Source organism: Procambarus clarkii, chromosome 88, assembly GCF_040958095.1.
Source record: "Procambarus clarkii isolate CNS0578487 chromosome 88, FALCON_Pclarkii_2.0, whole genome shotgun sequence".
Taxonomy (NCBI): Eukaryota; Metazoa; Arthropoda; class Malacostraca; order Decapoda; family Cambaridae; genus Procambarus; species Procambarus clarkii.
In genome coordinates, this window is record NC_091237.1 from 13,200,872 (window position 1) to 13,217,892 (window position 17,021).

Below are 17,021 nucleotides of genomic sequence, written 5' to 3' on the forward strand. Positions count from 1 at the left end.
CCCAGCAGTCCAGTGCTGTAACCACTCGGCCACTGACTGTCGAGGGTTGGGAAGTTGTGAGACCTACATGCACCCAACAACACTCTTGGTTGTGTAAATTATAATAATATTTACATAATACCTAAATATAACAACACAACACAATAATGTGAAAATTATATATTCTACAGTTAATTTTTATTCTTTTAGTCGACCTTGAACAAATGACATTTGGAGAAATTTACTTCCAATTAAACCAAGATGCAAGAGCACTAGTCAGAGCAATAGAAGCCCTAAACAAGAAAATAATCAACATGGAATATGCAGTCATATTCAGTGAAACATGTCAAAATGAAAACCTACTTCCAACATACATATGTTTATTTATTTATTTTCAAGAAGGTACATTGGGTTTATTAGAGTACAGAGACTTGAAGTTTTACATTCTTGTAAAGCCACTTGCCCGCTTAGCGTTTTGGGCATATGTGTGTATGTCTATGCATTAAATTTGTCTTGGTAGAGTATTTTCCCTTGTATACATTATTTTCAGACCACAATATGTTCAAATTAATTATATCACTCCACTAAATATACACACCAAAAGCATAAACATCAATTCCACCAGAGGTATGACCTCTCCTGACCTGCCAAAACAGAGTACTGCGAGAAGCGGCACTCGAACGATGAGACCATAGACTACATCGAGGAGGGGTGGGGCAAGCGCTTCTACAAGGACGAGGAGTGCTCCGAATTGTGCCTGTGTCACGCTGAAGAGAAGTTAGCATGCAGCGTGTTGGAGTGTGTAGAGGCGCGTCCTTGTGAAACCAGCTATGCTGTTTATACCCACGCTGCCCCGGCTTACCAGGCCTCCCGTGGAGAGTGTTTTTGTTACTCAGGGTCCTTCATCTGCGTCAGGCCTCCTCAAGGTTAGTTGTCTTTTAAGATGGTCAATCATCTCACAAGTAGCCAAGGATACAGAGTAGAGGGAAAATGATTGACTTGCATTATAATCTATCATCTTGTGTAGCATTCTCATACTGTATTGGCATTTTTAATGATATTTAGAAAACTCTTGATTATTATTCAGCATGGGCAGTGTTATATTAAACCTAAATTTGGGTAAATATAACACGTTTACTAACATAACTGATTAAACACACTTCATTCATTCATTTAACACCATAACAAAAATATTGAGAAAAATCAAGCAAAATTGTTGCTAGTTTCAAAATGTCATACAGTATCTCTGTTGGCAGGGGAACTTTTCCAAGGGTTTCTTACTTGAATTGTTGCTTAAGGTTTGTGCTTTTATATTAGCACAGTTAAATGATTTAAAATCAAATGCATTTTGTAAGATTAAATAATACTGTATTTGTTTATCTCCAACTGCATTTGTAAACCATGACACCACACCAAACTCATAATTCCAGAACTTGCTTTTAAAGATAGCTTTAAGAACCATGTAGGAGGTCAGTTCAACACTAGCAGTAACTGAGAAATTATCCATCATGCTAAACTAGGTTTGAGCAAAAATATTGCCTAGTTAAAAGTAGATATTCTAAAGGACCAAAGAAATATTTGTTCAAATTAGATTAAGTGCCTTGTTTTCAACATAGCATAATCAAACCTACTTGAAATCAAATAGGTTTAGTTAAGTAAGGTGAGAGGTGCAAAATATTACATTTGGCAACCCTTGTTGCATAATGAAATTTCAAATGTAGTAAGCAAGCATTAATATTTCTGCAGTGTTTGCAGAACTTGGGCCAGATTCACGAAAGCACTTACGCAAGCACTTACGAATGTGTACATTTTTCCCCAATCTTTGACGGCTTTGGTTACATTTATTAAACAGTTTACAAGCATGAAAACTTCCCATTCAACTGTTATTGTTATAAACAGCCTCCTGGTGCTTTGGAGCTCATTAACTGTTTGATAATTGGAAACAAAGCTTCCAAAGATCGAGAAAAGATGTACAGGCTCGTAAGTGCTTACGTGAATCTGGCCTCTGTATTTTAATTGCAGTTGTGCTATTGAGTCTGGTAATTAGTTTAAATGTAAACTAAACAAAGCTGTCTTTACCTAATCAAGGCCTATGCAAATAATAAAAATACATAATAATAATAAACACTAACCTAAAAAAGTATTATTAACAATTATATTAATGTGAGCAGCAGTTGATAGAAGAGACTGCCCATACAAATACTGTTTTCCGAGTTTGTTCTGACCTGAACAAATATTTTGTTCAGGTCACGTTATTCTAAAGTGGGTTTAGCCAGGCTAGTCAGGGTTAGGCCAGGTTAAGGTGATTTAGATTGGCGAGAAACAATGCAAATAAATGACCATTTATTTTACCATGACATTGTAGGTTATATTATACAGTGGTAAAATTGACGTCTAATAAAAGCTAACTCATTGATACCTAACACGCATTCCATGAAATAGGTTTAACCCTTGAACAGCAACAGCTCAGCAAAAGGGGCGGGGAAGCGAAAAATATTTGAATTATGTAAAAATTACTTTAATATGTTAAACAAATCTCCAACTTATTGGCTTCAGTGTCGTGAAACTTTCATCAAAATATTTTCAGAAATTTATTTTAGTCAAATTTTTTAAAAAGAATGTATTGTTGATAAGGAGAACATCTCCTATTAACTGGAACTGAGAGATAATGCAGTAATAAAGAGATGCAATCACCTGTCCAGTGCACAAAGAATAGTAGTAAGAAGTGTCCACAAAGTGGATATGCAGCTGGTGCCTTTATAGCTTTGCTGAGTAATACATAATAACACAAATAATAATAAGTACAGTATGAGTTCACCATGAGTTCTGAGAGAATGTGCACCTGAGCTCAGCATTCCACTTCAATTGATTTTTCAGGCATCCCTGTGTACAGGAGTTGTAGCTGATGTGTGGAAAAAGGCTAACATAGTTCCAATCTACAAAAGTGGCAGCAGGGAAGACTCCCTCAATTATAGACCTGTATATTGACAAGTATAATAGTCAAAATATTGGAAAAAATAATTAAAACTAAATGGGTAGAACACCTGGGGAAAAATTGTAATATCAGACTATAGTTTTCGATCTGGATGATCCTGTGTAAGGAACTTACTCAGCTTCTATGATCGAGCCACAGAGATTTTACAGGAAAGAGATGGTTGGGTTGACTGCATCTATCTGGACCTAAAAAAGGCTTTCGACAGAGTTCCACATAAGAGGTTGTTCTGGAAACTGGAACCTATTGGAGGGGTGACAGGTAAGCTTCTAACATGGATGAAAAATTTCCTAAATGACAGAAAAATGGAGGCCGTAATCAAAGGCAATGTATCGGATTGGAGGAATGTCACAAGTGGAGTACCACAGGATTCAGTTCTTGCACCGGTAATGTTCATTGTCTACATAAATGATAACCAGTTGGAATACAGAATTATATGAACATGTTTGCTGATGATGCTAAGATAATAGGAAAGGTAAGAAACCTAGATGATTGTCATGCCCTTCAAGAAGACCTGGACAAAATATGTATATGGAGCAACACTTGGCAAATGGAATTTAATGTGAATAAATGCCATGTTATGGAATGTGGAATTGGAGAACATAGACCCCACTCAACCTATAAATTATGTGAGAAATCTGTAAAGAATTCTGACAAAGAAAGGTATCTAGGGGTGGTTCTGGATAGAAGAAAACTCACCTGAGGGACCACATTAAGAACATTGTGCGAGACACCTATGATACACTTTCTAACTTCAGAATTGCTTTTAAATACATGGATGGAGAAATACTAAAGAAATTGTTCATGACTTTTGTAAGACCAAAGCTAGAATATGAAATGGTTGTATGGTGCCCATATCTTAAGAAGCACAACAATAGACTGGAAAAGGTGCAACGACGTGCCACGAAGTGGCTCCCAGAACTGAAGGACAAAAGTTACGAGGAGAGGTTAGAGGCATTAAATATGCAAAAACTAGAAGATAGAGGAAAGAGGGGATATGATCACTACGTACGAAATAATAACAGGAATCAATAAAATTGATAGGGAAGAATTCCTGTGACCCAGAACTTCAAGAACAAGAGGTCATAGATTTAAAGTAACGAAACAAAGCTGCCAGAGGAATATAAAAAAATTCACTTTTGTAAACAGAGTGGTAGATGGTTGGAACAAGTTAGGTGAGAAGGTGGTGGAGGCCAAAACCATCAGTAATTTCAAAGCGTTGTGACAAAGAGTGCTGGGGAGACGGGACACCACGAGCGTAGCTCTCATCCTGTAACTACACTTAAATTCAAATTAAAATTCTTTATTCAGGAAAAGTACATACATAGTTGATTTACAAACATAAAGTTGGATTTATAGATAGAGCTAGTACATACAATACCTAAAGCCACTAATGCGCATAACATATCGGACAAGGTGTGGGGGGGGGGGGAACACTTAGACTAAAACTTAATAGTAATTGGGATTAGGTATAAATTGTGTTAAAAAAAAGAATAAAAAAGGGGGGGGGAACATGGCAGAAATCACCAGTTGTACAAGTTGGAGAACAAACAGCATTTAAAAAAAAAAAAAAAAAAAAAAAAAAAGTCCATGGGTTGATATTTAGGGGGGTAAGGTAGGTTACATGGAGTTAATTAGGTAGTACTTGATTTTACTCTTAAACTGGTTGAGAGAGATACAGCCTTTGACATGATTTAGGAGGTCATTCCACATTCTGGTTCCCTTGATTTGTAGAGCATTTCTAGTTTGGTTAAGTCGCACTCTTGGAATATCAAATAGGTATTTGTTTCTGGTGTGATCAAATCAAATCAAATCAAATATTTATTCAGGTAAAGTACATACCTATAAAGTGAGATACAAAACATTGATGGATTTATAGATAGAGCTAGTACATAGAATGCCTAAAGCCACTATTACGCAAAGTGTTTTGGGCAGGAAAAACACTGAGACTAAAACTTAATACTAATTGAGATTAAAGTATAAATTGTGTTGAGAAAAAAAAAATAAAAGGGGGAACATGGCAGAAAAATAGCAAATACTTAGGTAATTACACGCGCACATACGTGCATAAACTTACTCTAATGGAAAATTCAACATACAGTACTGTACTTTGGAACATTAACAAATAAAACATAAAAATTAGCAAAAATAAAACAAACTTAAGAGAAAACATTTAGATAAATAATAACAAAAGCTAGACTATACCAATCAAACAACAAATGTTAGACTTAATATACCAGTCATTACATTGCAATTTAAAACAAAAAAATCATCTGGTGAATATTTAATGTTTAAAAATTTTTAAATTAGATTTTAGATTAAAAATTATACAAGATTTAATAAAATTGAATAAAAAAGATTTAATATACAAGCTTGGTGTTAAGTGTCTTTATGATCCGGCAGACAACTACGATGTGAACCACGGCGTGTTCTTGTTTATCGGGTATAGCAAGGCTGAGGAACTCCTCCTGCGGCCGTACACCAAGATCTCCCTCGTGGATGCTGCCATGGACAAACTAGGTGACCTGGTGCGGGAATCTTCACTTCAGCTCAATGGAGTGAGTTATAGTCGTCTGTTAAATCTTCCAAATGCTTCACGTTTCTTCATCTTGGGATGCCCTCCTCTTGCTTCTTTCTTGCTCATTTGGGGATGCACTTCCTCAGGATTCCGGCTTTCTCCTCTTGGGATGCTACTCTGCTGCTGTTGCTGGTACTCTTATCCCTTATCTCTTACTGGCTTTTTCTTCCCTTAGAGATATGCCTCCTATGCAATTTTTACCTCCCATTAACTAAAATTTTTATACAGCTTTTAAATTTTAGGCTTTGACTAGTATTATATATATATTAATGTTGAAGAATTGTTTATATTGATTAGAGTAGTTAGATAATTGCCTAGAACACTCTGTATTAACTATATTAATACAGATATTGAATGTCAAAATGAAGTTATTAGTTAATGATGTTTAATAAAAAGCATTACTGTATTTGTATGAATATAAATTGGAGATTAGACGACTTAAAAATATGCTTTAAACCAGTACGATAAACTATATAGTATAGCTGAAAATTAATGTAGCCAAACCAAGCAGTAATTATTAATATAATAAATTTTACCTTTGGTTAATAAGGCATGATTCATATTAGAAGTTTTTTGTAGAAAAATATCTGGGCGAGTTTGCTCCTGCTTAACATAGTTACCAATATTTTGTTATCTAGAATAGATCTCCATGAGCTAAGGGGGAACAGTATCCTCTAAATATCTACTTATAGAGCCCACCACCACTGGTGTTTCCCAACATACTACTCGCCATACTTGTAGGCTCAAATGTCCATAATATTTTCAATAAGAATACCAACTAAAAGAAGCTTTGTGCAGCTGCTTCTGTCATACAAGTCATCATGTACTGTATTTTAAAAAGTACCTCTGCATCCCTTGGAGTTGCCTGTACAGGAAAGTTAAACCTTTCTCGACTTAAAAGAATTTTGGTGTGGCAATAGTTTTGACTCGACAAGTAGATTCTTAGGCCTTGGTCACCCATGGAGACTCCTGTATGAGGAAGCAAGGGCAATGCTCTTTCTCCCACTAAGACTATAAGAGGAGATGAATTAAGGACTCTGCAGAATCCCTATTGTCTTATAGGAGGTAGATCCTATTTATAGAATATATTTACATAATTATATAACATCTACCCAAACTCATTAATGTGTCCAACATACTCTTAAGTCAAGCAAGTGATCCCACTTCTATTACATTGTCCAGTAATTTATTCCACACATCAACAACCTTGTTTCCAAACCAGTATTTACCCAGGTCTCTCCTCAATCTAAATTTTTACAATTTACTGTATATCCATTGTTTTGTGTTGACATATTTAATACCATATTAATTGTGCCCTTTCATCCATTTATACACTTCAGTTATGTCACCTCTAGCTTTTTGCCGTTCCAGAGAAAGTAAATTAAGCTTTCTAAAAATCTCTTTGGATGGAAGGTTTGCATTTCCTGGGATTAACTTTGCCAGCCTTTGTTGAAATGAATTTGTCCATTCTATAGTATGGCGACAAAAATTAAACCCGCATAATCTAAATGGGCCCTAACAAGAGAAAGATACAGCCGAAGAATAAAATTCTTTATTTTATTTCTAACACTTCTAGAAAGAAATCACGGTATCCTATTTGCTTTACTCCGAACACTATGCATTAGTGTTTTGTCTTTAAATTCCTGCTAATCATGCACCCATATTTATTTATTTATTTATTTATTTATGCATATACAAGAATGTACATAAGGAATGTGAGGATACAAATATGGTAATTACAGTCTTGTAAAGCCACTAGCACGCGCAGCGTTTCGGGCAGGTCCTTAATCTAAGAAAATTTTAAGGAGGTAAATACTTGCAAAATTTATAGACAAAAAAATGATAACAGATTACATGAAATGAAAAAAAAAAAAAAAAAAGATGAGAGAAAATTGTAGGTACAGTATATTAAAGCACATAGGTAGCTAAGATTGATTGCAATGACAGCTTAAAATGGTAGTTGACAACAAATTGGTAGGCACAATACAGCAGAAACAATATAAGATTGATTGCAATGACAGCTTGAATGGTAGTTGACAAAAATTGGTAGTCACAATACAGCATATGGCTAGCACATAAAAGAAGACAGCAATGAACACAATGATAAGGTTGTTTGATATTACATAAAAATTAGGAGATTGGGTAACACTAGGTACAGAGCAAATTTAAAGCTCAGTGTAGGAAACTAAGAAGATGAAGTTAGGTACTTTTTGGTTTTGCTTTTAAATAAGGCAAAAGTTTTACAGTTTTTCAATTCACTAGGGAGTGAGTTCCATAGACTAGGTCCCTTAATTTGCATAGAGTGTTTACACAGATTAAGTTTGACCCTGGGGATATCAAAGAGATATTTATTTCTGGTGTGGTGATAATGGGTCCTATTACATCTGTCCAGGGAGAGTTTCAGAGCATGGTTTGCATTTAAGAACAGGGTTTTGTAAATGTAGTTGACACAAGAGAATGTGTGGAGGGAGTTAATATTTAGCAAGTTTAGGGATTTAAACAAGGGAGCTGAGTGTTGTCTGAAAGCAGAGTTAGTTATAATTCTGATAGCAGATTTTTGCTGTGTGATGATGGGCTTAAGGTGGTTTGCAGTGGTAGACCCCCATGCACAGATACCATAATTAAGATAGGGGTAGATTAGTGCATAATATAGTGAGAGGAGAGCAGAGTTAGGAACATAATATCTGATTTTGGAGGGTATACCAACTGTCTTAGAGACTTTCTTAGTTATGTGTTGAATGTGGGTGCTGAAGTTGAGTCTCTTGTCTAGGAATAGGCCAAGAAACTTGCCATCATTTTTATTACTGATGTTAATGTTGTCTATCTGTAGCTGAATTGCATTTGATGATTTGCTTCCAAATAAGATGTAGTAAGTCTTTTCGATGTTTAATGTTAGTTTGCTCGTTGACATCCATAAGTGGACCATAAGTAAATTAAAAAATATAATTTTTTAATTTAGATTTTGCCATTACAACACTGGTTTCCTGGCAGGAAATCGAACCCCTGATCTCCCACGTGACAGGCCAGCCTGTTCTTTTGATTTTCCTGTGTACAAAATTCAAAGTTTGAAGCTAACCAGAAAAGTACAAACCCAAGCAAGCCACCTAACCTAATAACACACAGAAAATATGGATATTTGTGAGCAGCTGCTTTTCATATACTGTACTGGTACTTTGAAATTTGCAGGTTGGGTAGCACATCATACAAAATGAGATGAATTAGTCGAGATGATTGGTTGTTATCCAGAGTACTCCCGGCAATACTTTGGGTGAATGTAATCATACACTCCTGCTGCTGGTTCGTTGGCTACACCTTCACTGGTCGTTCATTGGCTACACTTTCACTGGTGGTTCGTTAGCTGCAGTCCCGCTGGTGGTTCTTACCTGGATCTTACTTGGAGAGGGTTCTGGGAGTTTTTGGTACTTAACCTTCCAGTTTTATCCATGTATGGTATACAGTATATTATGTGATACCTATTTCGTCTTTCCAGAGAGCTTTGAGATGGTGCAAAACATTAGGTGCTTTATCGTGTCTGTGTTCCGTAAATGTTCTCTGTATTCCCTCTATTTCAGCAATCTCTCCTGCTCTGAAGGAGGAAGTGAGTATTGAACAGTACTCAAGGCGAGACATCCCAAGTAATTTGAATAGTATGAGCATTGTGATAGGATCCCTGGATTTGAATGTTCTCATAATCCATCCAATCGATTTTCTAGCTGACACTTTGGGAGCTTGATTATGCTACCTAAATCTTATGTCATGAAACATCATTATTCCCAAATCCTTTACATATTGCTTTCCTGCTATGGGTAGATCTGATTGCATCTTGTACCCTGTGTTTTGTTTAAGGTGTTTAGTTTTCCATGCCTAAGCAGCTGGAATTTATCACTGTTAAACATGTTATTTTCCACTACCTAATCAAAAACTTTATTAATATTAGGCTTTAGTTTTTCAGTGTTTTCTATCCAAGTAATTTTCATGCTGATTTTTGTACTATATCTACCAAAGATGACATGAAGTTATAATGTATCTTTTATCTATATCTGATAAGAAAATAAGGAAAAAGCAGTGGTGCAAGGGCTGTGTTCAGCAGTACAGTGTGTTTTACTGAGCTTGGACTTATTTTGAGTGTTGCACTTTGCATTCTGTTTGACAGAAATTTAATATCCATTGCTCTACCTGTTAATCCAGTTCATCTCATTTTGTGCCATCACTTCATGGTCACATTTATCAAATGCCAGCACAAGGTCAGTGTATACCACATCTACATTTTGTTATCCTCATGCTACCGTGATTTTGTCAGTGGTCGAGTAAATGCAAAAAACATTTTCTTCCCACTCTAAATCCATGTTGGCTCTATTTTCACTGATGGTTCTCTGGCTACACTTCCACTGATGGCTCTCTGGCTACACTTCCACTGATGGTTCTCTGGCTACACTTCCACTGATGGTTCTCTGGTTACACTTCCACTGATGGTTCTCTGGCTACACTTCCACTGATGGCTCTCTGGCTACACTTCCACTGATGGTTCTCTGGCTACACTCCCACTGATGGTTCTCTGGCTACACTTCCACTGATGGTTCTCTGGCTACACTCCCACTGATGGTTCTCTGGCTACACTCCCACTGATGGTTCTCTGGCTACACTTCCACTGATGGTTCTCTGGCTACACTTCCACTGATGGCTCTCTGGCTACACTCCCACTGATGGTTCTCTGGCTACACTTCCACTGATGGTTCTCTGGCTACACTTCCACTGATGGTTCTCTGGCTACACTCCCACTGATGGTTCTCTGGCTACACTTCCACTGATGGTTCTCTGGCTACACTTCCACTGATGGTTCTCTGGCTACACTTCCACTGATGGTTCTCTGGCTACACTTCCACTGATGGTTCTCTGGCTACACTTCCACTGATGGTTCTCTGGCTACACTTCCACTGATGGTTCTCTGGCTACACTTCCACTGATGGTTCTCTGGCTACACTTCCACTGATGGCTCTCTGGCTACACTTCCACTGATGGTTCTCTGGCTACACGTCCACTGATGGCTCTCTGGCTACACTTCCACTGATGGCTCTCTGGCTACACTTCCACTGATGGTTCTCTGGCTACACTTCCACTGATGGTTCTCTGGCTACACTTCCACTGATGGTTCTCTGGCTACACTTCCACTGATGGTTCTCTGGCTACACTTCCACTGATGGTTCTCTGGCTACACTTCCACTGATGGCTCTCTGGCTACACTTCCACTGATGGCTCTCTGGCTACACTTCCACTGATGGCTCTCTGGCTACACTTCCACTGATGGCTCTCTGGCTACACGTCCACTGATGGCTCTCTGGCTACACTTCCACTGATGGCTCTCTGGCTACACTTCCACTGATGGTTCTCTGGCTACACTTCCACTGATGGTTCTCTGGCTACACTTCCACTGATGGCTCTCTGGCTACACTTCCACTGATGGCTCTCTGGCTACACTTCCACTGATGGCTCTCTGGCTACACTTCCACTGATGGCTCTCTGGCTACACTTCCACTGATGGTTCTCTGGCTACACTTCCACTGATGGCTCTCTGGTTACACTTCCACTGATGGCTCTCTGGCTACACTTCCACTGATGGTTCTCTGGCTACACTTCCACTGATGGTTCTCTGGCTACACTTCCACTGATGGCTCTCTGGCTACACTTCCACTGATGGTTCTCTGGCTACACTTCCACTGATGGTTCTCTGGCTACACTCCCACTGATGGTTCTCTGGCTACACGTCCACTGATGGTTCTCTGGCTACACTCCCACTGATGGTTCTCTGGCTACACGTCCACTGATGGTTCTCTGGCTACACGTCCACTGATGGTTCTCTGGCTACACGTCCACTGATGGTTCTCTGGCTACACTCCCACTGATGGTTCTCTGGCTACACGTCCACTGATGGTTCTCTGGCTACACTCCCATCGATGGTTTGTTGACTGTTTTCATTCCTTGCAGCAGCCGGCCTCAAGGATGCATTCAAGTTTTACATGCTGTTCATTCAAAATACTGTAGAAGTTTTCCCAATTATAATTTATATATTAGCGTATTGTGCATATTTAAGTATAAGTCTGTTTCCCTGGTAATTGTTTTTATTTGTGGGTGAAGCAATTACCACGATACAATTCGAACAGAGTTTAGTGAAGCACTGTTTGAGAAAAGTTCGAACGTCATCAGTTGAGTTGTATTTAAAGCGTTTTTCATTTATAAATGGGATTTGGCAGTTATATGTAGTCACTTTTCTCTATGAGGACGGCTGCCTACTGATAATCCACTGGCTACACTCCTACTGACGGTTTGTTGATTACACTCCCACAGCACCAGCACTGAATGGGTTGCTTCACTGTCTCGGTCCACACATTACAATGGATAATGTTCCCATTACATCACATGATGAAATCACAATGGAGTGATATATCAATTAGTAAGTAGTTATTACAAGACGGCACCAAGCCAGGAAGGCTATGTAGCACCAAATATATCAATGAAATACGGTATATCCAAAGTGTTATTGTGGCACCAGTTGGGGCCTCCAGATTCTCCCAGAGGACTCTGTAGAGTTCTGGGTTGAATAGGTCTTGTCCTACTGTGGCTGAGTGAGTAAATGTCTGGGAGTCACTAGAATGCTGATTCAAATTCCCACATATCTTCTCAAACTTTTTGGTTTTCTCATGTTCTTGTTTTCATTCTTTCTTGCTATTACTTGTCATTTTCTGTTTATTTCCTACTTGTACTGTATATGGATCCTGAGAGGGTATTCTGTTCCCATATATTTACCACTGAAGATATCTATAATTTACTTCATGTGTGTGAGAGCAAAATACCAAGAAACAGAGTTTTCATGTGTTCCATAAAATGTTGATGGCAGTTAAAAGTAGCAGATAACAAGCAGGACAAAATTGCATGAAATCTCTTGGTGGTGGGATGAGAAACTGGTGAGGGTGCTGTATATAGCAATGCATCTAAAATTCATACTCTCTAGGTCAGATTGTTAATTGTGTATTAAGATGTCATTAACAAAGTTTTTCTTGATTTTGAAGATAACGGGAATATTTTAATGATAAAAGAAAACATGTTGGCGAGTGGTGTGTTAACATGGTCCTTGTACAAGCTACATGTCTCATGTTCGTGTGATCCCTGTGATAGCTTTTCTAGGTAGTCCTTTTCATGTTAATGTGAGACCAATGCAAGTTGGCCCCCCCCCCTCTCCCCTCCCCTCCCTGTGTTGTGTAGTTCCCATGCTGGCTAGCCTGCCACTTTTTATTTATTTTTTTTTTTTTTTTGTAGGCTTATGTTGGTCTGGTTCCCATGTTACTTAGCCCCCATTCTCGCCATGTTATTGAGGTAATCCTGCTAGCTAGCTAGCATGTTTCCCGTCCCTTTTTACCCAACCACTTTTGCTGAACGATAGAACAGCAGGGTACAGTCTCATTTCACGCAGGTGTGTGTTCAAACCCCGATCATCCAAGTGGTTGGGCACCATTCGTTTTTCCCTGTCCCATCCCAAATCCTTATCTTGATCCCTTCCAAGTGCTGTATAGCCATAATGGCTTGGCACTTTCTCCTTATAGTATAGTCCTTCCCTTTTCCACCATGCTAATGAGGTCCCATTGTTAGCTAATCCTCCTGTGTTACCTGGTTTGTGTTAGCTCCTCCCATATTAGTGTTGTCCATCTGTTAGCTATCCCCTTCCCTCCATGTTGGTGAATGCCCCCGCAAACTTCCAACCTTAGTCTGATCTCCCACTCCCCCGTGCTAGTAAGGCCCCCCCACATGTTAGTGTTATTTTTTTGGTAGCTAGAACCCCCTCCCCCAAACTCCATGTTAGTGCAGTCCCACTGGTAGGTAGTATCTCTCCTCCAAGATAATTGTTGTTCCCATGCAAGCTAGCCATCTCCATTAGTAAGGTTCCCTTATTAGTCTTATCTCTATATTAGCTATCCCCTCCCCCCTCCTCCCTAATGCTGTAGCTGTCCTGGAAATTGGCAGGCTTAACTATTTTAGTAAGGTTCTTTTGCTAGCCTGCCCCCCCCCCCTTCTATAATACTGTGGTCCTCCCATTTACTAACCCCCTCCCCTTTGTGAGTTTACATTGTTAACCTCCCCCCCCCCCACACCTGGTTAGTGGCTCCCTCTGCTATCTAATTCCCCTTATGTTAGTGTGGCATCTCCTACTAGCTTTCCCCCTCTCCCATTTGTGCTAGTGTGATACCCTGCTAGCTTGTTGATATAATAATAATTTTTTCTTGAGCAAAGGTACATATACATAGGCAATAGGGGGATTATATGAATCATGTGTAGGGCAGGTACAATGCCTGAAGCACTAATTCGCAGTGTGTTTCTGACATAAATGGTTTCCCTGTTAGCTACAGCTTCCCCCATTCCCTTTTTAGTGTGGTCCCACTGCTAAAGGGTTCTCAAAATTTCCCATTTCTACCCAAAACCTGTTAAACTTACAAACTTTGAAGAAATGTGCAATTTTGGCAAATGTTTGTGCTGAATGTAGAACATGGTAAACATCCTTCTACTAGAAAATGAACTCATAATGAAATAAGACAAAATAAGTGGCAGGTGACACCAAAGGTGAGTGACGATCTAAGTGCCTATATTGTACAGACAGACATGCCATGCACCAGATATATTGGTGCCTGGACTGTTTGCTGGCATATCAGTCCTCCGTGTGTGTTGATCAAATCATGAAACTTTTATACTCAAATTGTTGCACATTTAGCAAGTGATTTTAATAAGTAGAATGACAGGTTGCAACAAAATGTAGAGAAAATGGTCACCAAATATTTATGAAAAAATCAGGAAAATTTAATGAACCCTGTAGAATCATTATTGTACGTAGTTGACGATCATTATTAGCTTGCTCGCATTAATACGTGGAACACCTGTTTCTACAATTGTCCCTTCCTCTGAAGTGCATTGTACACACAGTCTTTTGAATAACAATTAATTATTAGTACTGTCTGCTGCTTCACTTTCTAATTTAACTGATGTACAGATAAGTTTTCCATATTACATACTGTAGATACTGTATTGTCCAGCATGATAGACAAGGCAGCTAAAGCTACATGTAATATATCTTAAATTGAATTTAACCTAGGTATTATAATCTCTATTTTAAAAACAAAACTAAGAAATTAGGGCTGACAGAAGACCAGTCACCAACACTGAAAGTAAAAAGCACTAGTATAAAGTTATGATATGTTTAGAACTGAAGAATAATATTTATGAACACTTTAAAATATCCACCAGAAAGTGTGACAGTTTAATTGCCAGAATTTGACTGGGATATCATTTATGTTAGATAACTGCAGGTAATGAACCAGCCCATCATCCTAAGGTTTCAAAAAGTCAAGAAAATGGTTAAGTTAATGTTAAGTCTGTTAAATATCCTCTCCTAACTTAAGAGACTAAATCAGAGGACTCAAAACAAAAAATGGGAGGTTATCTTGAGATGATTTCGGGCTTAGCGTCTCCGTGGCCCGGTCCTCGACCAGGCCTCCTTTTTTGTTACACACCCTCAGGAAGCAGCCCATAGCAGTTGTCTAACTCCCAGGTACCTATTTACTGCTAGATAACAGGAACATTAGGGTGAAAGAAACTCTGCCCATTTGTTTCTGCCTCCACTGAGGGATCAAACCCAGAATCTCAGGACTATGAATCTGATTCACTGTCCACTCAGCTGTCAGGCCCCTTGGGGACAGTATGTCACTTTCGAGTGCTGCTTCCATTTTTAAGTGCTGTACAATGATTTTTGGCCTTAGTAACGCATACAAGCAAAAAGCGACGTTCTTTGTAAGAGGACAGGTAGGTTGAACCTCCCAACAGTGAGCACTCCAATTGTAAACTCTGTGAACAAGAGCTCAAACATGCACTCAATGCTATATTAATGAATGCCACGGTATCAATAATTTTACTCCAAATGGCATGAGAGATGTAGAGCCCTGTACTTATTTAACTTACTCGCTGATATTAGAAGATACTCTAAAGTTTGTAAAATAGTATGGTCAACCATTCTGTGAGATGTGGTATACAGTATTAGTTAATCTTACAGCTAGCTCTTATTCATTGTGTTGGGGGGACAGGCACCTAGTTTATGTATACGTGTTAAGCTTATATCGAGGGCACCCCCTTCCCAAAGGTCAAATTACTGACCCTCCCCAGGATGTAACCTCACAACAAGCTGACTAACTCCTGGGTACCTATTTACAATACTGCTAGGTGAACGGGAGCATTTGGCAATAGGAAATGTGGCCACCCATTTCTGTCTCGCCCGGGATTCTCGATTGCGAGTCAAGAACGAACTCGACTGAAATAGAGGGAATACAGAGAACATATACGGCACGCATAGATGAGATAAAGCGCCTAAATTATTGGGATCATCTCAAAGCTCTTGGAATGTACTCACTAGAAAGGAGACAAGAGAGATACCAAATAATATACACATGGAAAATACTAGAGGGACAGGTCCCAAATCTGCACAGTAAAATAACAACGTAATGGAGTGAACGACATGGAAGAAAATGCAGAATAGAACCAGTGAAGAGCAGAGGTGCCATGGGCACAATCAGAGAACACTGTATGAACATCAGAGGTCCATGGTTGTTCAACGTCCTACCAGCGAGCATCAGAAATATTGCAGGAACAACCGTGGACATCTTCAAGAGGAAACTATATTGTTTTCTTCAAGGAGTACCGGACCAACTGGGCTTTGATGGGTATGTGGGCCTGAGGGCCGCTCCAAGCAACAGCCTGGTGGACCAAACTCTCACAAGTCAAGTCTGCCCTCGGGCCGGGCTTGGGGAATAGAAGAACTCCCAGAACCCCATCAACCAGGACTGTAATACTGGTACCATCTTGATCCATACTACATAATTCCTCATATTGATGAAGGTTGCAGCAGTGCTGTGTACTTAAGTTTGCCTAATGACCAAATAAATAACAAAAATTCCAGACCCACACCTCTGAAAAATTTGGATTTCATTCCTTAATACTTAGTGCCTGACTGGCATATAGTATTTTTAGATATGTACATAATTTCAAAACTACATATCAAAGTAACTCACTCACACAAGAAGTATGACAAATAGTTCAATATGAATTAAGAGGGGACCAGGTTCAGCCATCATTAATTGTACTGACAACTACACTTTTCTGGGGAAGGGCTTTGTGGCTCCATGAAGTTACGCTGCTGATTTAGTGCCAAGCTATTAGATGCCATCAGTCACCGAGATCTTTTAGATCTACCAGGGATCATGAGCCAGAAACTGGCCCCCCCTCCAATGAGGTGCAGAGAACAGTGGCACTATGATAACATGGTCAGTGAATTTGAATTGTGTCCTCCCTGAGGTGCCGCCCACAATGTCAACGAAACAAAATGGATCACTGCTGGTTATAAAAATGATAGATATATAGTATAGTCATAAAATACTTTCATTT

At 38.9% G+C, this 17,021-nt stretch overlaps 1 protein-coding gene across 1 annotated transcript in view; it reads left to right on the forward strand.

Annotated features, from left to right (window-relative positions):
- LOC123745882 (uncharacterized) overlaps window positions 1-17,021 on the forward strand; it is a 210,830-nt gene that overhangs the window by 178,350 nt on the left and 15,459 nt on the right. Inside the window, exons 16-17 of the mRNA XM_069317747.1 lie at window positions 636-905; window positions 5,375-5,529. Of these exons, the coding sequence (XP_069173848.1) occupies window positions 636-905; window positions 5,375-5,529 (425 nt within the window). The remainder of the gene's footprint in view (window positions 1-635; window positions 906-5,374; window positions 5,530-17,021) is intronic.